The sequence below is a fragment of the Panicum hallii genome, chromosome 7 (assembly GCF_002211085.1).
Source record: "Panicum hallii strain FIL2 chromosome 7, PHallii_v3.1, whole genome shotgun sequence".
Lineage (NCBI taxonomy): Eukaryota > Viridiplantae > Streptophyta > Magnoliopsida > Poales > Poaceae > Panicum > Panicum hallii.
Genome location: NC_038048.1, coordinates 43,473,240 through 43,495,014, shown reverse-complemented (window position 1 = coordinate 43,495,014; position 21,775 = coordinate 43,473,240). Strand labels below are relative to the sequence as shown.

At 49.0% G+C, this 21,775-nt stretch overlaps 4 protein-coding genes, 1 long non-coding RNA gene and 1 other non-coding gene across 8 annotated transcripts; 4 read left to right on the top strand and 2 right to left on the bottom strand.

Moving 5' to 3' along the window:
• The first annotated feature begins 1,325 nt into the window (after nucleotides 1-1,325).
• Nucleotides 1,326-2,772, top strand: LOC112901731 (xyloglucan endotransglucosylase/hydrolase protein 24-like). Its single transcript, XM_025970699.1, has 3 exons — nucleotides 1,326-1,766; nucleotides 1,845-2,044; nucleotides 2,138-2,772. The coding sequence occupies exons 1-3, from the start codon at nucleotides 1,476-1,478 to the stop codon at nucleotides 2,505-2,507; spliced, it is 861 nt and encodes a 286-aa protein (XP_025826484.1). The 5' UTR covers nucleotides 1,326-1,475; the 3' UTR covers nucleotides 2,508-2,772.
• Nucleotides 2,773-4,955: 2,183 nt separating this feature from the next.
• Nucleotides 4,956-6,276, top strand: LOC112901730 (xyloglucan endotransglucosylase/hydrolase 2-like). The gene is made up of 3 exons (XM_025970698.1): nucleotides 4,956-5,298; nucleotides 5,440-5,639; nucleotides 5,738-6,276. The coding sequence occupies exons 1-3, from the start codon at nucleotides 5,008-5,010 to the stop codon at nucleotides 6,138-6,140; spliced, it is 894 nt and encodes a 297-aa protein (XP_025826483.1). The 5' UTR covers nucleotides 4,956-5,007; the 3' UTR covers nucleotides 6,141-6,276.
• Nucleotides 6,277-6,840: 564 nt separating this feature from the next.
• LOC112899911 (villin-4-like) lies at nucleotides 6,841-14,462 on the top strand. Its single transcript, XM_025968570.1, has 23 exons — nucleotides 6,841-7,045; nucleotides 7,210-7,291; nucleotides 7,887-7,986; nucleotides 8,310-8,378; nucleotides 8,494-8,736; nucleotides 8,820-8,997; nucleotides 9,074-9,206; nucleotides 9,357-9,519; nucleotides 9,620-9,770; nucleotides 9,853-9,962; nucleotides 10,345-10,500; nucleotides 10,679-10,747; nucleotides 10,815-10,883; nucleotides 10,988-11,125; nucleotides 11,217-11,345; nucleotides 11,912-12,059; nucleotides 12,153-12,163; nucleotides 12,253-12,393; nucleotides 12,488-12,613; nucleotides 12,749-12,814; nucleotides 13,351-13,672; nucleotides 13,773-13,939; nucleotides 14,015-14,462. The coding sequence occupies exons 2-23, from the start codon at nucleotides 7,236-7,238 to the stop codon at nucleotides 14,126-14,128; spliced, it is 2,859 nt and encodes a 952-aa protein (XP_025824355.1). The 5' UTR covers nucleotides 6,841-7,045; nucleotides 7,210-7,235; the 3' UTR covers nucleotides 14,129-14,462.
• On the bottom strand, nucleotides 14,424-19,213 carry LOC112899913. 3 transcript variants are annotated; one of them, XR_003230128.1, is made up of 3 exons: nucleotides 18,025-19,213; nucleotides 17,703-17,746; nucleotides 14,424-16,703 (listed from the first exon to the last, which is right to left on the bottom strand). It is a non-coding gene; the product is annotated as an uncharacterized LOC112899913 (long non-coding RNA). The 3 variants fall into 3 exon arrangements; XR_003230126.1 differs by having other exon boundaries at nucleotides 14,424-17,746; nucleotides 18,025-19,212; XR_003230127.1 differs by lacking the exon at nucleotides 17,703-17,746 and having other exon boundaries at nucleotides 18,025-19,212.
• A 160-nt stretch (nucleotides 19,214-19,373) lies between these two features.
• Nucleotides 19,374-19,445, top strand: TRNAD-GUC. The gene has a single exon. It is a non-coding gene; the product is annotated as a tRNA-Asp (tRNA).
• Nucleotides 19,446-19,744: 299 nt separating this feature from the next.
• On the bottom strand, nucleotides 19,745-20,803 carry LOC112901198. Its single transcript, XM_025970053.1, has one exon. It carries the CDS (start codon nucleotides 20,568-20,570, stop codon nucleotides 20,058-20,060), a length of 513 nt encoding a protein of 170 aa, XP_025825838.1. The 5' UTR covers nucleotides 20,571-20,803; the 3' UTR covers nucleotides 19,745-20,057.
• Between the last annotated feature and the right edge of the window lie 972 nt (nucleotides 20,804-21,775).

The following is a 21,775-nucleotide window of genomic DNA, read 5'->3' as shown; positions in this document are numbered from 1 at the left end:
ACAAAAAAAAATTACAAGCAAAGATTATGTCTCCCCTGCTACCTAAGATGGTAGAGTGGCCATTGTCCTGTTACTGGAGCTTTTTTTTTTAAAAGGTGTGCCTTATACATGTACTATATGCCTAGAATAGTTTGTGCATAGACATTTCCAAAGATAAGCAGCAAAAGAAAAGGACGGAAATATGATGTCCACCATTTCACAATGGCCTACCGCAGTTCAGATTTCTTAACACAGCTGGCAGGTCGTAGGTTCGTAGCAGTTGCACTTGCACCGCATCCACACATAGGCACAGGGCAGGCTTGGAGCAACGCGCCGACACCTGCGCCCTACGCGGCCGCAACGGCGCATACGGCCGAAACAGAGGAGAGGAATGCCGGGCTGCGCATGTTCGCTGTTGGCCGGCTGGGTCGGTGGTAAACTGGCGCTCGAACCGTCCTGTGGTCGGTGCCTACGGTAGCTCCCAGACCGACGGTGAACAGCAAAGACAGTTCATCTGGGAGCCATGGACTTTGAGTTTGAGCTCTTACTCCTCCGAACCACCTGATCTCGTGCTGATCTGATTCGATGCCAGGGGATCCTGAGACGACGATGATGTCGTGGCGTTCAGACACTGGTCAGCAACAGTGAGTTGCAACCGATCCGACCATAGTATAGTGCGCCGTGCCGCACACAGGAACCGTTCGAGCTCGAAAACCCACATGACCGTATCGGCAAAGAATCCCCAAAAAACAAAAAACATCGTACAAGGAAGGAGCACCATCCATCCTTCCATCCATACACCCGATCGTTGTACCTCGATTTTGCCACGCGTGAAATCGCGCTCGTGGCCTCCAGTTGGCCGCCCCCCGCCCGCCCCGCCCGCGTGGCATTCAATCTGGTGGGTGGGTTGGGCATGGCCGCCGGTGCTGCTGGCTCCCGGCTGCGGTTTGCGCGTGGTCCGTGTATGCCAGGCAGCCCGGCGGCCGCACCGCACGACGCCGCGAAAGGAACACGACCACAAGTCCAGGATTCAGGGGGCTGGCTGGAAGGAAACAGACGCGTCCGCCGCCGGGCCCCGGCTGGTTTCCATTTCCATTTCGTCACCAGGGAGTTACGCCCACGACCGCGACGTCGCAGTCACGCTCGCCGGGCCCCAGCGTCGTCGTCTCGCGCAGCTGCACCCGCGCGGGCACAGAGAGAGAGAGGTCCTCCCGCTCACTGCCAGCCGAGCTCCCGGAACGAGACGCGAACATGCGCCTCAGCCGCCGCGCCCCCATGCACTGTCTGTCCGCACCCTTTGCTGCTACGCGCCTCGATCAATCCATCCCCTCCCTCCCAAAGTCCCAAGCACCACCCCTGCCCCCAAACTCTATATATAATCCTCATCGCGAGACGCACACACACATCGATCACCACACCACCACCACCACCAAATCGGAACTCACACGCATCCGGCATTTCTTTCGGCAAGCCGGTGCGAGGCTTAAGCAACGGCGATGGCTTTTAGCCCGAGGGCTCGCGTGCTGGCGGCGGCGCTGCTCCTGGGGCTCTGCTGCGGCATCGGTCTGCCGGCGGCAGCGGCGGCGGGGAGGATCGACGAGGGCCTGGAGGTGACGTGGGGCGACGGGCGCGGGAGCGTGTCGCCGGACGGGCAGGTCCTGACGCTGTCGTTGGACCGCACCTCCGGCTCCGGGTTCCGCTCCAGGGACACCTACCTCTTCGCGCGCGCCGACGTGCAGATCAAGCTCGTACCCAACAACTCCGCCGGCACCGTCACCACCTTCTACGTAAGCCAGCCGATCCGGTAGGCGATTGTTGACGCGTTTCGCGACGGGTTGCTAACTGGTCTTTGCTCTTTCCTGCAGTTCATCTCGGAGGGGCCGTGGGACGTCCACGACGAGGTGGACCTCGAGTTCCTGGGCAACGTGAGCGGGCAGCCCTACACGCTGCACACCAACGTGTTCGCCGGCGGCAACGGCGGCAAGGAGCAGCAGTTCCACCTCTGGTTCGACCCCACCGCCGACTTCCACACCTACTCCATCGAGTGGACGCAGCAGCACATCCTGTAAGTTTTCAGCACATCGCGATCAGGAGCAGGATCCCATTGTTTTCACCCGTGGATTGCCGAGCTGACGACCTCTGGTTCGACCGACCGCAGCGTGCTGGTGGACGGGACGCCGATCCGAGAGTTCAAGAACCACGCGGACCGCGGCGTGGCGTACCCGTCGACGCAGCGGATGCGGCTGTTCGGCTCGCTGTGGGACGCCGAGGACTGGGCCACGCAGGGCGGCCGCGTGAAGACGGACTGGACCCAGGCCCCCTTCGCGGCGCAGTACCGCAACTTCACGGCCGCGGACGCCTCCTCCTCGTCGTCCTCCTCGGCGGCGGCGGGCGGGTACGGGCAGGAGATGGACGCGGCGGCGCAGCAGGCGATGAAGTGGGCGCGGGACAACTACATGGTGTACGACTACTGCGCGGACGGCAAGCGGTTCCCGCAGGGCGTCCCGCCCGAGTGCTCCATGCCGTAGCGTCCAGATGGGCCAAGACGCGCTTTGATTGCGAAGTCGATCAGAGGGAGCACTGGGGTAGGTTACACGCATATGCTAGGTTATAGAATCCATTGGTCTCATTCTTTGTTTATATATTCATCGATTCTTTGGTGTGAAAGAATACATGTATAATATCATTCGTTTGGTTGAAAGAGATTTGTGAGAAGCATTGAGTGATCGTTTAATTATACTCAAGTTCAGTTCAGTAGCCTGGCCATTGAAGGAACAGCCGGCTGCTTTGCAATCTATCTCTCAACCTATTCATATAATAATTAGCTTTTTACCATTAATACATGATCCACTTGTTTCTTTGATAAAGTTTTCTTAGTCCCTGTGTTGAAACCGGCTGAAACCGGCTGTAACCTTACAACCGGCTTTTCCTCTCTCTTCTTCTCTCTCCTCCATCTCAAAACTCAGCTTACATGCACCCTGTCATCTTACTGGAACAGCAAGGCCTCAAGAGCTTTATTTATTCTGATCAGAGACATCCACGCCTCTAGGCCTCGCTTTCCTTGGAAAAGCAGAGAGCGGAGCATTGAGCGTTCCTTGACCGCAGGAGCAGCCAGTAGCTTTGCGTGAATGCAATTCGCATGACCTCGTGCTTCGCCATCGCATCGCACGTCGATAGCTTGCTTAGCTGCACTAAATAGAAGGAGATCCGCTGATGGATTATCTATTCCAGCCGGCAACGCAACTTGATCGCTGGGCACTGGCACTGGGCACTGGCGCAGCGCACGGATGGATGGAAGCCACACTGGTGGGTGCTTCAAATCCGAGCAGAAACAGAGGATCCCACCCAGGCAGCGATAGTGAACGGCTGAACGCCAAGTCCGGGGGCCCAAATCAGTATATTGTGCTGATGGTCCGTCGTCGTCCTCCGCGTTTTCCTCTCACCGGCTCACCGCTGTTTGGCTAGGCCGACTATTGGGCCGCCGGCCCACCGTCACCCTACTACCCCCAAGAACAACAGACGAATTCACGTTCACTTTTCACCGCGCAGCAGTCCCCCTACCGCCCGCCCGCCCGCCCGCCCGCCGCGGCGCCGCGCGCGGCCGCTCCGGCTCCCAGCTCCGCGCACATGCCGTCCGTCGTCACCACCGCCGGAAGCTGCCACTCAAGCCCAAACCCTAACCGATCCCACTCGACGGTGAGCATGTTGACGGTGAGGTCGTGACGTCACGAGGAAGAGGGTGGAGCGACGACGCACAGGCGCCAGCGCCATTGCAGGCTTGCAGCAGCATGTGCAGGTGCAGCATGCTGGCTCCTCCTGTCTCGCTGGCCGGCCGAAGAAACACAAACCAGACCATCTCCGTGCACGTAGCAGGAGCGCTACTAGTTAAATGCTTTTAGCAATCAGTAGAGACGTGACGGCGTGCGAGCAAGGCAAGGCACCAATGGCGGGCCGGCGGGGACATATGCCGAGCAGCTGGGCAGGTGCGCGCGCACGGCCTCCGAGGCTGGTATGTAACGCTCGGCGCAGGTCACGGCTCTAGTGTTGGGCTTGGGCGTACTGCACTTCCACCCGCTGCTGGGGTGAAATTGGCCTGGTACATGCTCAAGGATTTTCTTTTCATTTTATTCAGTTGGATAGGGTGCGCTTCATAGGAAATCCAGTCTTCGGAATTCTAACCAATGCACCGCTGCGCTCTTCAGTAAAACTGTGTAAAACTCGACCAACAGGTAATGCGAACTGATTTGTGAACCTGCAGGGCAAAAGATGCATCGTTTCTCGCGAGAGGATCCCAACCCCATGTTTCCAGTGACACTGATCTCATGTGCTCCCTCCGTTTTAAATTATAGATCGTTTTAGCAGATCTAAATACATAGATTTTGCTATACATCTATATATACACATTGTGTTTAGATACATAGCAAAATCTATATATTTAAATTTACCAAACCGACTTATAACGGATGGAGTACGTGAGAAAACCACAAGCCTAATCCCGAGTTTTATATTCTCTGGTGATCTACAAAAATTCAGTTTATATTTTGTGTACATATGTCCAGGGATTTTGCCCGGAGGAGGATCTGCACCAGCACCACACATTACCCCAATGCCTCTCCTCAATTTGCATTCTTGCAAGCCTAGCTAGATACCCTAATCAGAAGCCGCCATGCCTACGCATTTACGCTCCTTGGACACGCATGCATGTGACCAGCACATTAAATCAGGTCAACTTCTCGCTTCGTTCCCCTCTAGCCATGAGTCTCCCATCCTTTTCAATGCTTAGGTCTTCGTATGCCAGCCATGATGCAAGCTTGTTTACACCTTCCAAACAATAACCTATTGCGTCGCCGAGTTCGAGGGGATCGATCCTGCTGCCTGGAATTTGACCCTGGTACTCCTGCACCTGCCGGCTGCAGCCCAGTCTCTGCATATAGCCCCGGCACTTGACCGGTGCTTCGCTGCCCCCCGCACGCCACTCCCACAGTCACAGCACTGAGAACTCCGCGCCGCCGGCAGCCCGCGGGAGCCATGGCGCCGGCTAGGGCGCGCCTCCTAGCCTGCCTGCCGGCTCTCACGATGATGGCCGCCGCCGTCTCCTGGGTGGCTGCCGGTGGCGGTCGCATCACGGACCAGGTCGACATACTCTGGGGCCCGACGCAGCTGATCAACGGCAGCGACGGCGACCAGACCATCGGGCTGTCGCTGGACCGCGTCATGGGGTCGGGGTTCCGCTCCAAGAGCTCCTATCTCTTTGCCAGGATAGACATCGACATCAAGCTCGTCGCCGGGAACTCCGCCGGCACCGTCACGACGGTTTACGTGAGTGAGCAATGCAAAGACCTGCAAGCTCTCTGACATTCATGGATGATATATATGATGCTGATTTGTGAATGATCATATGCGTTCCTCTCTGACTAACATTTGGATGACTATGCTATGTCGTGGGGAACATATACGCAGCTGATTTCTGAAGGGCAGTGGAAGATCCATGACGAGATCGACCTGGAGTTCCTGGGCAACGTCACCGGCGAGCCGTACACCCTGCACACCAACATCTTCGCCAACGGCTCCGGCGGCAGGGAGGTGCAGTACCGGCTCTGGTTCGACCCCACTCAAGACTTCCACACCTACTCCATCATCTGGAACTCAGAACAGATCCTGTAAGCCTCTCCCTTCTCCTGCATGCAGTTTCTTTTCTTGAACTTTTTTCTTGAGAAATGAGGGAAACACTAAAGAGTTGATGATGAGTTCATTTCAGGATCCTGGTGGACAACATGGCGATCCGGCAGTTCAAGAACCACTGGGACGCCGGCGTGCCGTTCCCAGTGTACCAGCCGATGAGGCTGAACGGCGTGCTCTGGGACGCCGACGACTGGGCGACGCAGGGTGGGCGCGTCAAGACGGACTGGTCGCAGGCGCCCTTCACCGCCTACTTCCGGAACTACCGCGCCAGCGGCTGCCAGCCGAGCGGGGTGGCGTGGGAGTGCGGCCAGGACCCATCCGGCGGCGACTGGTTCGACGGCGGCGCGGCGGGGCTGGACGACGTGAGGCAGCAGCAGCAGCTGAGGGAGGCGCAGGAAAGGTACACGATATACGACTACTGCACCGACTCCGCGAGGTTCCCCGATGGCGGCTTCCCCAAGGAGTGTGGGTTGCCGTAGGGTACATCCAGTGTTGGTGTGATTGTTTCATTCTTTTTTTTATTGGTTTCCTTCTAGAGGAACGAGAATTAGAAAGGAAATGTGCAACCATTTCTAGACTATTGGTAATGATTGGTCGAGAAAAGACTATTGATCATACGCAAAGATTGTATTATTACTCGTATGCATATTTTATAAATTTGTTGGCTGCTGAACTGAAACTCTCCCAAGACTGTTGCGGTGCTCACTGTTCATGCATGTGGATTGGACATAAGCAAAGCAAGAGTGTGAGACGTAGAACTAAAGACTAAACTTTAGGTGACTAGTAACTAAACTTTAGTCCATAGCTGTTTGGATCCATGAGCTAAACTTTAGAAACTTTAGGTGGGATGAAGCATATAAATAGGTGAAATTAAGTTTTACTTCGAATTATATGGATTTTATGAACTAAATTTTAGTTGGGATAAAACTAAACTTTAGTCTAAACATGCTTGAGTCGGTTCTCAATCGAAACCTGCTTAACTTCGCGGCCCAGTCGTCCGTTGGGCCGATTTTAGAGGTAAAACGATTGGGCTAATTTTTTTCGAGACAAACGTTCCGGCCCGACATTGCAGCACATCCCGGATCCAGAGAGAGAGAGAGAGAGAGAGAGAGAGAGAGAGAGAGAGAGAGAGTCCGTTGGGATGGTTCGGCTGGAGCCGAAGTGGCAAACCGACGGCGTAAGATGCGCTCTGAGTTTGTGAAGAAGCTGGGGAGATGAGAAGAGACGCATGCGCTCGCCGCTCGCATTTTACCATTTCTTTCTCCTGAATCCGTCATTCGCGGATGGCCATCTACTTCGCCCCGCTCCCCCCACCCCTCCCCGGTTCGTCCTCCCTCCCAAGAATTTCCCAATTCGATCGACAAGAACAGCACCCCGGTTCCAGGTGAGAGACTGATCGCAATCCGTCTTCGTCTCCCCAGCCCCTCCCCTTCCAATTTCTGTAGTCTGTGCGAATTGATTAGACACTATGTTTTCCTGCGGGCTATGTTGTTACAAGCAATCAATTTTTTATTGCGTAATGCTGGCATTCTTTTGATACAAAATCAGGCGAGGGTTCTTCAGCAACATCCAGCATGTCAGTGTCTATGAAGGATTTGGACCCGGCCTTCCGTGGGGCTGGACAAAAGGAGTATCCTTTTTTCTCTGGCTTCCCTGTATCATATGTTTTTATCATGCCTGACAATTTTATCTCATTGACACATTTTGAGACCATAGCATAATTCTATATTAGACTAAACAAGTGTGTATGTTAAGACAGAACGATTGGGCGAATCGTACAGTAAACATGCTTCTGGATAGTCTGAGAAATATAGAGAAGTTGCATAAACTGTTTGCCAGTTCTGCTGTTGAATTGCACTTTTATTGTTTTTTTCTTTGCTCCCATGTAGTGATTGTGGTCAACTATGTCTGATTTTACTGTGATATGCTGCTAAATGCTGTACGCTACGCATAGTAGTTATTCGGATGTCCCGATTTCAGTATTTGCCATGATAGTTACAAACTTACAATGTCTAACACAGTATAACTTTCTCTGACATGAAGTGAGTGTTCAGCTCTATAACGAAATTAAAAGGGTAGATATATTGTTGAAGTTGGAGTAAAGATTGAGGAAACAACGATTCTATCCAGTTTAGTCATTTACCCAAATGAACACTCCACTGTTTCTCTATTGTTGTTCATTAGAGTTCATTGTGCAAGCATTGCACTCCTTAATTTAGTTTTAGTGGCCTGGAGGTATGGCGTATTGAGAATTTTAAGCCAGTTCCCGTGCCAACGTCTGCTCATGGAAAATTTTACATGGGTGATTCATATGTCATCTTGAAGGTACGGATGTACTAATGCCTTGTTATGCATGTCCTTTCTTTTGGAAGATTACTGGTGCATTATAATTGAAAGGCAAATGATTTGATCGAGCGTGAAACAAAAGCTTTGATGCTCTCAGAAATCTGTGATAAAAATACTTTCTTTGTTTTCGTTTTCTATTTCTCATTCTCATATCATATAAGGCAACCATTTATCACTTTGGTGCATCATATGCTTCACGGCCATGAATCCCTCATTATGATAGTGCAATCTGTTTACGGTTGATCTCAGTGTTGCTTTTATGTTTACTGCACTGAATATTTGTTTCTTATTTTTCCGTGCAGACAACAGCATTAAAGAATGGTTCCTTTCGCCATGACATCCATTATTGGCTTGGTAAAGACACTAGTCAGGTAGATTCGCAAACCACTTGATACAGCATTACTTCATTTTTCTCTTGAGGGCTATTATACAGGTCTTTTTGTTAACTAATAGCTCTCCAAAAATACCCCTTGTTTTTTTTGGTAGGATGAGGCTGGAACTGCTGCAATTTTAACTGTGGAGCTTGATGCTGCGCTTGGAGGACGTGCTGTCCAGTATCGGGAATTACAAGGCAATGAAACTGAAAAGCTTCTCTCATATTTTAGGCCTTGCATTATGCCACAGCCAGGAGGTGTAGCTTCTGGGTTCAACCATGTAGAAGTCAATGAGCAGGAACATTTTACCCGCTTATATGTGTGCAAAGGAAAGCATGTAGTCCATGTTAAAGAGGCAAGCTATCTATTCAAAATAACTGTTTTTTCCCCAATTGAGGTTTGCTCATTTCCTGATTATGGCTTCTATTCTACGACTAGGTTCCTTTTGCTCGTTCATCCCTTAACCATGAGGACATATTTATTTTGGATACCAAGTCCAAAATTTTCCAGTTCAATGGTTCCAACTCTTGCATTCAAGAGAGAGCAAAAGCTCTTGAAGTTGTGCAGTATATCAAAGATACTTTCCATGAGGGAAAGTGTGAAGTTGCAGCGGTTGGTAAGCAAATCATTAATGTACCTAGAATATTTAGAATCACAAATGCGATGAATGATAAATTAGATTTCTCTCATAGAGGATGGGAAATTGATGGCTGATGCTGAAGCTGGTGAATTTTGGGCTTTGTTTGGTGGCTTCGCTCCTCTTCCAAAGAAGTCACCTTCAGAGGATAGTGGGGAAGAGAGTGAAATTGTTGTTAAATTGCTACGGTAACTCACTGCCATTATTCCCATGTCCACAAAATATCAGCATATTAGTTATCAACAAGAATAATAATCTTCTCTTTAAATTATACCTATTTTAGATTAATATTCTCTTGATATTGAGAAACTGACTGGATAATTTGTTTGACTTCCCAGCGTTAACCAGGGAAAGCCGGAGCAAATTAATTTTGACTCCTTGGCGCGTGAGTTACTTGAGTCAAACAAATGCTACTTGCTCGACTGCGGTGCTGAAGTGTATGTTTGGATGGGCAGAAATACTTCTTTGCAAGAAAGAAAGGGTGCGAGTGAAGCTGCTGAGGTTACTTGTTTGCATTACAAAAATCTTGATGGTTGTTTAAACAATATTCATGTTTGATATTATGCTTCTCTGCGACTCAGTTCTTTTTGCTTCTATACAGAAACTACTCATTGATGGTAGCCGAACAAAATCACATGTTACCAAAGTGATTGAGGGATTTGAAACAGTCATGTTCAAGTCAAAGTTTGTTGAGTGGCCACCCACACCTGATTTGAAATTATCATCTGAGGATGGAAGAGGCAAAGTTGCAGGTTATTGTCTACATATTGTCTCCGGTGCATGGTATATATACAAGCCAAATTCCACGCATTTATCCATCATTTCTTCGTGCAGCTCTCCTCAAAAGTCAAGGATTAGATGTTAAAGGCTTGATGAAAGCTGCACCTGTCAAAGAAGAAGAAGAAGAACCAGAGCCTTATATTGATTGCACAGGCCATTTACAGGTATTATTTTTGCTAACTCTTATAGATCTTTTGACAAGGTGCTAGGTATCTTCCTTGTTTTGGCTCTTGTTGGGTTCCATCTCTAGCTTACCCCAACTTGCTTTGGACAAAAGGCTTTGCTACTGTTTCTAGGTCCCTTCTAACACTCCGTTCTATCCACTCGACTGCACTCCTGCAAAATAACGGGAAACTACCTTGTCCTTGTATACATGTATACAAATATTTTATACAGATGATTGGTACCCCAAACTCGATCTACACCTGTCTCCTTTGATGTCCGCCCTCCAACCAAAGTTTGTTGACAAAAGTTTGTCATATCCTACATCCATTTACTTTTGCGGTAACTCTGGTGGTGGTTTCATGTCCTATATATTGGCTTCAGGTCTGGCGTGTAAATGCAAATGACAAGGCTCTTCTGTCAACCCCTGATCAATCAAAATTTTACACTGGAGATTGCTACATTTTCCAATACACATATTCTGGAGACGACAAGGAGGAATGTCTTATTGGGACTTGGTTTGGGAAGAAGAGTGTTGAGGTAATAATATGAGTGCCCAAAATCATCGTTACTTATGATCTGTGGAATTTGAATGCACATAAATCATTTGTAAGTGAAGAGAGATTTTGATAATTCTGAAAGTGCTTTATCTGCCTATTTCCAATTAATGTGTTCTCGATGCATGTTACTCCATCTGAACGATCTTAATTGCTTTCAGGTGGAGAGGGCGTCAGCAATGTCTCTGGCTAGTAAGATGGTTCAGGCTGCAAAGTTCCAGGCTGTCCAGGTAATCAGCCGGTTATTCGTATATTAATTCAGAATGTCAGTCTCTAATACATTTTTCTTATGCACAGGCTCGCATTTATGAAGGGAGAGAACCAATTCAGTTCTTTGTCATATTTCAGAGTCTTCAAGTGTTCAAGGTTTGCTTCAACTTAGTAGTCAAAATCCTTGACCTGTTCTGACATTCTGACAGACATCAAGTTGAATGTTCCATCCTTTTTCTCTGTCTGAATCTTCAATGTAGGGTGGCCTTAGCTCCGGATACAAGAACTTCATTGCTGAAAATGGTAACGCAGATGACACTTACTCTGATGGTGGGATTGCACTGTTCCGAATTCAGGGCTCAGGATCAGAAAACATGCAAGCACTTCAAGTAGATGCAGTATGTCCAGGGTCATATACTTTTGTTTGTAAAAGATATATGTGAAAAATCTTAGTAATGAGCTACTTCATCTCTTTCACCTTTTTGTTAGACGGCTTCGTCCTTAAACTCGTCCTATTGTTACATTCTACACAATGGAAACACTGTATTCACATGGACTGGCAGCCTTACGACCTCACTGGATCATGACTTGGTTGAGAGGCAGCTAGATGTGATTAAGGTGTGAATATTCTACCTTATTGGAGCAAATATGAATCTTACTTATGCAGCTTTACTGATTGCTTGGTGTATCAGTAATTTGGTACCAATGGAAAACCTTGATTGACTCCCCTGCAAACCAAAGAACATGTTGTAACTCTAATTTTCTCTTTTTATTAAAATGACATATGCAGTTCTCTTATTAGGCCAGCATATTGTTAGTGTAGTGGTAATCCTATATTTTCTGTTTGCAATCTAGTATTGGAAAACTATAAAAAGCACATCAATGGGGGGCACTTCTACTGGACTGTTGGTTTAGTTGCTCCTTACAAATGTGTAGTGGCTTCTATATGTATGTTCTAGGTGCACTGGGTGTTTCTTTAATGTATGGGTGTGATTGAGATAGGGTGGCATGGAAACAATGTATTGGTGTTCCTTTGAACTCAGATTTAACAAAGATAAATATTGAATGTTTGTTCCCTCACTATTATCTTCGCCACGCTCATTATCACAGCAACTTCCGTGGTGTTATGTAGTTATTTGGATACACTGGATTATCCGTTGTCTTGACTCTTTCTTTGTATACAGCCAGATTTGCCTTCCAGGTCACAAAAGGAGGGGAGAGAAACCGACCAATTCTGGGAACTACTGGGTGGTAAATCCAAGTATACGAACCAAAAAGTAGGAAGAGAGCATGAAAGTGACCCTCATCTTTTCTCATGCATCGTAGCCAAAGGTAATACTATATATTGTATTCTAAGGATCTACTAGGTGCAGCTCATTATTCAACATCTGCTGACACTTCTTTTGATATTGGGGGGTGATGAAGGCAATATAAAGGTAAGCAAAACAAAGATGTCAAGTTTTATGGCTGCATGTGTTCATGAAATGTCTAATACGAACTTTTATTTTCAAATACACTTGGTCAGGTCAAAGAAATACACCATTTTACTCAGGATGATCTGGTGACAGAGGATGTTTTCGTTCTTGATTGTCACTCGGACGTATTTGTTTGGGTTGGCCAGGAGGTAGATGCCAAAGTAAAATCTCAAGCTATGGATATTGGAGAGGTAAAAACAAAATTCACCATGCATAGTCTAATTAGGAATCGTGATTTTTTTTAAAAAAATGGTTTCTTACTTTCTTTCTCACTGAAACTGCCAGAAATTTCTTGTTCTTGATTACCTTATGGAAAAACTTTCACGAGAGACTCCAATATTCACTGTGTCAGAAGGCAGTGAGCCACAATTTTTTACCAGGTTCTTCAACTGGGACTCGGCAAAATCTTTGGTAAGTAGTTTATGTGTGCTGCACCTGCTTATTGTGAATTATCACATATATTCCATGAGATTGACACCTAATTATACCTGATAATTTATTTTTGGAAATTAAATGCATCCTACCACTTTTGAATTTTTGTTGCAGATGCATGGTAGTTCATACCAGAGGAAACTTGCCGTCCTCAAGGGTAGAGCACCTCCATCACTGAATGTAAGTCTGTCAAATCATCTTCCAATATTTTGGTGGAAATCATTTTCCACCTAATTGTTGTGAATTTTAGATCAGATTCACTTCCAATATTTGGTTGCAAAAGATCTATTTATCATATAGTTTTTATTTCAATGAAACAACCGGCACGAGGTACATGAGTCTTTGTACTAGTATAGCAGGAAGAGAGAGACCTAAAGGACGGAGGGTCCCAAAATTTTATTCATGGAGATATACTCTTTATTTCTCCTTTTTTATTTGTACTCTTGTTTTACCAATATCCATATTTCGCTGTGCTTATGTGCATGGGACCATTAACTTCTTCTGCGGGCATATGAATGAATCCACTATTCAGATTCAGGTTTTCAGCTTTTTAATTAGAACTATAATTTTCAGCATTTTAATTAGAACTATCATCCATATGAATGAGCCCTAAGATATGCTGACCATAAGGTTTGGTATGCAGGCTGACTGAAAACAGTATCTGAGTGGAAGCCCTATCTAAAACAACTTTACTCTAACCATCTCCATGTTTTCAGAAACCAAAACGACGAACACCTGCATTTACAGGAAGAAGCTCGGGACAAGATAAATCTCAGCGCTCGAGAAGCATGTCCACAAGCCCGGACCGTCCCCGTGTTCGAGGAAGGTCTCCAGCCTTCAATGTGTTAACATCAGCCTTCGAGAACCCAAGTAATACCAGGAGTAATACCAGGAATCTTTCCACCCCTCCTCCTGCTGTCAGAAAGCTGTTCCCGAAATCTGGCGAATCAAAGGTGTCACCCAAAAAGTCAGCTATCAGTTCTCTCACCAGTTCTTTTGAAGTTCCCATGAGAAGTACAATACCAAAGTCAGTAAAAGGTACAGATACTACTCTTTGCTTTCCAATTCTGCCAGATCATGAAAGTTCAAATGTTCAGTACTTTACCTTTCTTGTCCCTGAAACTTCTGCAAAATGAAGCGAGCTCTGAGGCAGAGAAGGCTATACAGGAGGAATGTGCCACAGGTGACGGTGGTGTAGGCGAAAATGAGACAGAAGATGATGAAGGGCGCACTATCTACCCATATGAACGTCTGACGACCAGAGCTGAAGATCCTGTCCCCGACATCGACGTGACCAAGCGAGAGGTGAGTAACCCATCTTCCATTTCGCATTCGTCAGATTAGATGATGACATTCACTTACTGTTTCAACGGAATGCAGTCCTACTTATCGTCAGCCGAGTTCAGAGAGAAGTTCAGCATGACGAGGGCGGCGTTCTACAAGCTCCCCAAGTGGAAGCAGAACAAACTGAAGTCTGGTGTTCAGCTCTTTTAGCCTGCCCGAGGTCAAGACAGCAACCGTTTGTGAGGACCAAGGGCACCAGTTTTTGTTTTGAGTTCTTGTATTCCCTAGTTAGAGCTTTTTTTTTCTTTTTTTTTATTTTCATTTTTTTTCATTCGCTACTTGTTCTCTCCGTCTGTAGGATCTAAAGATTCATTCAGAGCCCACACAGATTTTGAATTCCAGAGCTCGGTTGTGGCGCTCGTTGGATCATGTGTACAGCAAATAGACGAACCGACGCATGCATAGACGAAAGTATACGAGATGCTTAATTTAAGTTACCATTTGCTTCATATAAATGAGAGTTCATTCGCAGCTCTTTTTTTTATCATCAACCTGTTTTTACCGTATCAACGTTAAGGGTGTGTTCGTTTGGCATTAGACCCCTCTAAAATCTTTAGAGTGCTCCCCCCCTCTAAAATCTTTAGAGGAATCGCAGTCTTATTAGAGGCTGAATTAGAGGGCTGTTCGGTGCCGGACCTCTAAAGTTTAGATGTTTCGGGTTTTAGAGGGGTGAAACGAACACACCCTAAGACAAATAAAATTTGCAATATTGTTTGGTTTGCTCTTTCAAATCCGAGCAAGGTGTCTGCTAGTTATTTCATGGCAAGAATTGAAGCCTTGTCGTACTTGAGCACGAAGGAGGTCATCTCCACCACGCGGAGGCGGCGGCGCGGGTCGCCCGAGTCGTCGTCCTCGCCCGCTCGGCGGTCGAGCAGGCAGAACCTGCTGTCGCCCATGTATTACACGAGCATGGCGCCGGCGTGGCCGTCGGAGTCCGCGTCGAAGAACACGTCCCCGCGCGCCGAGCCTCCAGGCGGGCATCGCCAGCGACCGGCTGCACGTCGCAGCAGCAGAGGCGCCGGGCCCTTCCCCGTAGTGGCAGATCCCGACCAGCGCGCCCAGCTCGCGGTCGTAGCAGGCTCGCCCCCGGAACCGCAGCAGCCACTCGCCGATGTACGGTACGCCCACCGTAGCGCCTCGGTGTCGAAGGCGAAGGTGCTCTCCCGGACGCCCTGGTATTGGGGACCTTGGTGGTAGGGACGACGACGCGCCTCGCCGGCGGCGGGGCCTCCAGGCCTGCACGAGCACGAAGACTGGACGCGAACGGCGCAGGGTCGTCGACTCTTGTCCAAGACCACGGCTGGTCATCGGGGCCGCCGCGGAGCACGTCGAGGCTGAAGCAGACCAGCGCCAGGGCCCAGGAGGCCGCCGGCGGCGGATGCGTACCCGGGTCTACTGCTAAAGGCTGACCGCTGACTAGCCCGCCGGTGTCGCTCCGCCTCCCAGTCTTACAGATGACCCCTTAGTATTTTGCATAAAACACCCTAAAATGGATCACGCTCATTAATCGTGATCCAACTTTTTACAATAAACCTGAAATCGGATCGCGATTATTAATCGCGATCCGATTTTTTTCGTAGAACCCCCCAGATTGGATCGCGACCCAATCTTTTGCAGAAAACCTCAAAATATTTGCAAACTAGAAAGCAGGCTCGGTGTTGCCGAACCACCCCATAGTTTGCAAAATGGACCACTAACGTTTCTTTGGCATGATGTACCTCATATTTTTGGTATATAATTATTCGTGTTCTATTCCTTATCATATTTTTGGTATATAATTATTCGTGTTCTATTCCTTGTCCTGGATTGCGTCTTTTAATAGACTTCCTGTTTGATATATGATCAGTTTGTGTATTTTATTTACTATTTGCACAAAGAATGAAAGGTGTTGAATCACTACAATAAAATAAGATTAGTGCAAAATTCTGATGTAACCATAAGCTTTAATTGACTATAATCAGGTGACACAAAATACCTTTTGGGATCAAATATAACAAATTTCCATGCATCACTTTATTTATCGTATAACAATATACAAACAAAAAAAATATAATTAACTGTGAAGACTTGCTGGCAGAACTGAATCTCAAAAAACTTTAGTGTGAAGCTCTTGGTTAATATATTTCAAATTATTCTCAGTAGCTTCTGTATTCATGTAAGTGGCTTCTTCATGGTATATTTGACAGTATCCTGCTGGCAATATCTGAAAAGTGCACATTACACAAGCAGGATGGTAAGTGGGCTTGTTGTATTCTGTCATCACGGACATCATAGGATGAGACATAAAATTTGCAATGGTAAATTTTCATAAATTAGAGCTAAATGATCATGACGAAAGAAGCAGCATATACAAGAGGGTAAAAGCTTAAAGGAACATTGTCAGGGTACTGCACAGATTGCCTCCTGCAAGGAAATGACAGTGTCACTATTGAAATAGCACTGAGGGAGCTTAGTTTTACTTTTGCTCGATCATAATTCAAGAGGGGACGGGATTAACTGAAATTATAATACCAACAGATGCCTGGATTGCTCAATTCCATGCAACTCAGAAAATGTTAAAACGTCATCAACTCTCTCCCCTGCATTTTATCTCATCTATATGACATCCTAATCCCACTCACACTGTCCATCCAGATGTCACTAAGGTGGAGAGGATGATTAGTAGAAAGGCACACAGAAGTAAGGCAACATCAGGGCAAATAGATCGACGCGGTTGATGTGGTGGCTGTAGCAATCACAGTAGAAAACAAGCTTCAATTCCGTGCAAACGGAACAGTTATAATTCATGATATTTACATTTTTGTAGAAGGCCTTTCCATAAAAGCACAAGTAAGATGATAGCTTTAATTCCATTTTCTATTTAGTCTTGCACAATGCACATATCAGTTTGCTTGTGTTTATCCTCAGAATGAATCTTTTTCACTTCAGTTTCTTGTATGTCTTTAGCATACTGCTTAAGTGTATCTGCTCATTCGCTTATGAAAAATATGTAAATACAGGCAAATATAGTATAATAGGTACAAAATGTTATTCAACGTTCATAATCTATGTCACTATATCTATTTGCTAAGATCTGCACTATGGATTTTTTTTTTACCCCTGCTAGTAATCCTAGCAAAGGAGCATTTCACTGCTCAACTATTTCGAGGTGGTTTGGTCCTTGATAAAGTGATATAATTTGCATTGTGGGAAATTGTATTTATAACTAATTTTCAAATGTGAGCAGTTATGTAAATCAAACTACTGAGATTGATATATACCATAATAATTTGTTTGACAAAATAGAGGTGCTCTATGTAAGAGGTACATAGCATGATAAGATGCTGAGTTTCAGAGATAAATATATAGAACTCCAAAATAGCTTCCACTCCTCAACAGTTTTATAATAATCTATTCAATAATTTAGATTGGTGTAAATACGAGCAATGGCCTAAGGTCTAAATCCTGGATAAACATCGTGCTTGGCAGTTGGCAGTGAGCACTGTGAGAGTCAAATAAAAATGCAGATATATGAATATGTCATCTGTTTTTGCTGAGGCATAAAATTCACAGTGGCAACAAAAAGGTACTTCTACTTTATTTTAAACTAAAGAAGATTATATGATTCTTGCTGGAGCAATTGTTCTATGTAATTCAGTGCTTCTTACTTATTATATTAACAATGGCAAGTGCAGAGATAATTTATTGGACAAAAAATGTACCATACTTATGGTTGACATTTTACCTAGTGATCTCATCTAGATGGATCAATGCTAGAAGCCTTTCTTCCTGCAAATCACCAACAATTGAAATAGAAGAAGCTTGTCTATTTTACTTGTCAGTTTGGAAATGTTTCCCCAATAGCAAAATTGTGGCCTAAAAATATTGATGGCCTGAAAAGAGTTGGGGCCTGTTAACACAAGGAATTGAATCAATAGCATCTAATCTTGAATTACAAAGCAAACAAAATACAATTGCCTTTCAAACATATCATGAAGGATCTCGTGAGCAGCAGGCTAGCAGCGGTTGGAGGTAGAACACCGTAGAGTAAGGAACAGAAAACTTACAGCTTGCCTGTGCACTCCACTCGTCGGCGTCGGCTTCCATCTGACTGTCTCCTTTTCGCCTGTGGCCATCTTGTTCCCGTCGGGATCTTGGGGCACTGTCATCCTCCAGCGTCTTGAACATTGCTGCCATCTGGAGTGCATCTCGGGGTGGTATGCGGCCGGTCAGCGCGGCATTCCGCCGAACAGCTCGTGCGCACGCGAAGTGCTATGCCTTCGTACGGACTGGGCACTCGTGGACCCTCTCCACCTGCTGCCCGGGGTTGCTCGCGCCGGCGACGATCTCAAGCGCCGAGCGAGCGAGCGAATAGGGCACAGGAGCGGCTCCTGACGGAGCACTTGCAGCACGCGGTGGAGGAGAAGGGGCATCGGCAGTGATAAGGGAGGGAGCAGCGGGGAGGTGGCGCAGGAAGAGTCCGCGTGCAGCGTGATGGCTCTTTTCGAGGATGGATGGAGCTGCCGCGACCGTCAGGAGGAGTAGCAAGGTGCGCGTGGTGGAGTGCGAGGCATCAGCTGCAACAGGCGATGGCAACACGGGTGGATGAGCAATGCAGGAGGATGCGGGCGCGAGGTGGGGGACGAGGCGTTGGCCGCCGCGCGGCTCTCGCGAAGGTCGGGAAGCGAGGCCCCAGATCAACCGCTAAAGCAGACACTACTTGAGATCCGACGGCCAGAAAAAAAACGAGCGACGTGGCCCAATGGAAGCGCCCGGTTTGGACCCGGGATTCGTGTGTAGAGAAGATTAGTCCCTCATTTGCTCTGCTCTCCCCATGGCATCCGTTCCCGTCCGCGTTCGCCGGCGGCCGCCGGCGCCGCCACAAGCGGCCGGATTACTGGCGGTGGGAGCATCGCAAGGCGTCCACGACCGCGCGCCGCGGTTCCTCACCGCCGGCCGGGAATCTCGCAGTGAGCTCCAGAACGTGCTAGTGCTACGCGAGATCAACAGACCGTGGGTGCTCCGCCTGCTCGAGCGCACGCGGCCGCTGCACCGGGAGAGCTACCCGCTGCTGCACACGCCGCAGGGATCCCAACGCACGGTGGGTAATGGGGGGCGGTAGCTACGGCTGGAGGTAGGAGAACATTGACGCGCCCAGCGTCTCGGTATCGAGCACGGTTACATCGCGAAGATCTTGGTGCCGTGGGCCATGAAGGGGAAGGGAGTGCTGGGCCTCGATGCGGACGAGCGGGGACTCGGCGGGGGGTGCGTCCGGGCTGGGGGTGCAGTGGAAGTCGTCCTCGGGCAGACTGGCACCCTGCAGTCTGTAGATGCTGTACCCCTTCTCCCAGTCGTCGAGCACCAGATACAGGCGCCGGTCTCTTTGAGATGTCGAGAAACGAGCTTCATCAGCCAAGTCGTTGTAGTATAGTGGTGAGTATTCCCGCCTGTCACGCGGGCGACCCGGGTTCGATCCCCGGCAACGGCGCATTTTTTTAAAATTTTTTTCCCTTTTTGAATGTCTTTTTGCCTTTTGATTAACTCGATCCTCCTGTGTTTTGCTTTGGTGGTCTTTCGCTTTGTTGAGTCACGTTTGAAGAAAAACAATGACGCTAGATGCACTGCATATCATCAGTTGGTATCATCTCAGTGTGGTTAACAGGTCAAGAACGTTTCCTGCCAAAATGCACTGTGCTTGAATTCCGCATGTAACAGTAAAAGGCATGACTCACCAGAAGAGTGAGGTTCCTCTCTGCGTTGCTCGATTCTCCAGGGTACACTGTTCTTCCTTTTTACGGTGATAAATATATACACCCCACTGGACAAAAACATTACATAGTACTTGAATATGTACAAATTTTGCGACAGCCAATCATGGTCAGCAGGTTTCAAATCGAGTAATTTGCATGACATTTTGGATGTTCTTACTGCAGCCTGTGTGGACGTCTAGGGAGAAGCTTGATTAGTTAGAACGGATGGGATTAGTATTTGCATTGAACAATGATGATGGCTAAATTTTGTATTCATCAGATCGCCCGGGGTGTGCTTGCGTGGGGCTGCTGCAGGCTGGCTACCTATGCAGAGGCGACGATCGAGGGAGCTAGGCGGCGGCGTTCTTGCCCGCGTGGAGGTTCTCGAAGCTCCAGTCCCGGCGCACGCCGCCGCTGCGCCGGAGCCGCGGGGTCTCGGCGAGCTGCGCCACGTCCACGTCCTCCACCGCGGACTTCCACATGCGGACCGCCCCCGCCGCCGCGACCATCTCCTCGGCACCTCCGCCGCCGCCGGGGTTCTTGGCGGACTGCGGCTGGCGGTCGTCGTCCTCGCCCACCTGCGTCAGCGCCGCCGAGGCGGGCGTCCGCACGGGCGCGTACCGCGCCTGCACGCGGCTGTCGGGCGCGAAGCCCCTCTGCAGCGCCGTGCAGCAGGTGGCCGTCTGCGGTTGGGGCGGGCCGTCGACGGCGAAGGACACGCGGCGCGGGCGCCCCATGTTGCACGTCAGGCGCGACGGGGGGCCGCCCGCCCTGCCACCGCTCGCCTGCCTTCCTTCCTTGAGATCCATCGGCGCTCTGCGGCCTAGCCTAGCTCCTCGGTCTCGTCTCTGACCACTTCCCATTATAATCACAGGAGTGTGCAAGCGCGCGAGGAAAGGAGAGGCGTGGAGTGAACCTCGCGCGCGCGCGCATGCCAGTTACGGGCTGCCTAATTTGGGATGGGCAGGTCGCGTGCGTGAGGGGATGGAGCACGAGCATCGAGCAGCAGGCGGGCGGCGCCGCCCCGTGCGCGGCCGCGAACGACTCGCGTCTCGACGCCGTCGTCATTGGCGGGCGGGCGTTCGTAGACTTGTGAGGATCTGATCGAAATCCTACAAAATCTCAGAGCGGTAGCCCCTGATCCGGCCACCCGATTTCCGCGGTCGCTTTCGCCTGCCCGTCGCCGACGGGTTGTTTGTTTCTTGCGCATCCTCAACTCCTCGTCGCTTCCCTGAGTGGGCGGAACAGTGCTCGTAGTGGTTCTTCTTTTCGGCCAAAGCTCGCACCGGTGACCAATCCTTCGTTTCTTGTTACGGAGGGCAACGCCTTTACTCCTTGTTGTCGGACGATCGGGGCGAGCAAATCTTCGCTGAAACGGAGGAAACGGATTTCTGTTTCCCTGTCAAGTGGCACGTCGCGCCAAGGCTGCTCCATGCGACTGTGCAATCGTCTGGCCACTGGCCTAGTGCAGCGCAGGATCAGCACACCACACACAGGTAGGTATCTTGAGCCCATGACGGCGCCGAATCCACGAATTCTTGTGGCCTGCACGCAAGAAGCCGATTTCTCCAGAGGAATCAGAGTGTGAGAAAATTGTGATGGATGTTTTTTTCTTAATCGCTCCCCACCTGGATCTGTGATTTTCAGCAACTCTGGAAGCCAAATAATGGAGCTAGCAGTTCGCCATCATCCCAGTACATGCTCAGGAGTCAGGAACGCCGTCAGTGCACCCAGCACAGTCACACACACGTTCCTATTGGAAACAGCCTCCGTGTCAAACTTTAGCAGGATACCTAACTAACCCTGACGACGGAAGGAGAGAGGTGGACCGTGACACCAGCGTGCCGCCGAAGGTTAGGTCGCGGTCGCCGGGCGGTTCCAGACTAACCTCACGCACGCACGGGGACAGGGGCGGTGCGGGTCGCGCTCGGGTCAAATTCCCGGCCGCCCGGTCGGAGCCGGGAGGCGTTCGCCGTCGCGCTCGCACGCACGCTGTTCGCAAGTGTTCCGCTCGCGTGGCGCCACGAGGACCGGGCGGCGCGGGGCTGGCCGTGACCGGTGGGGATTG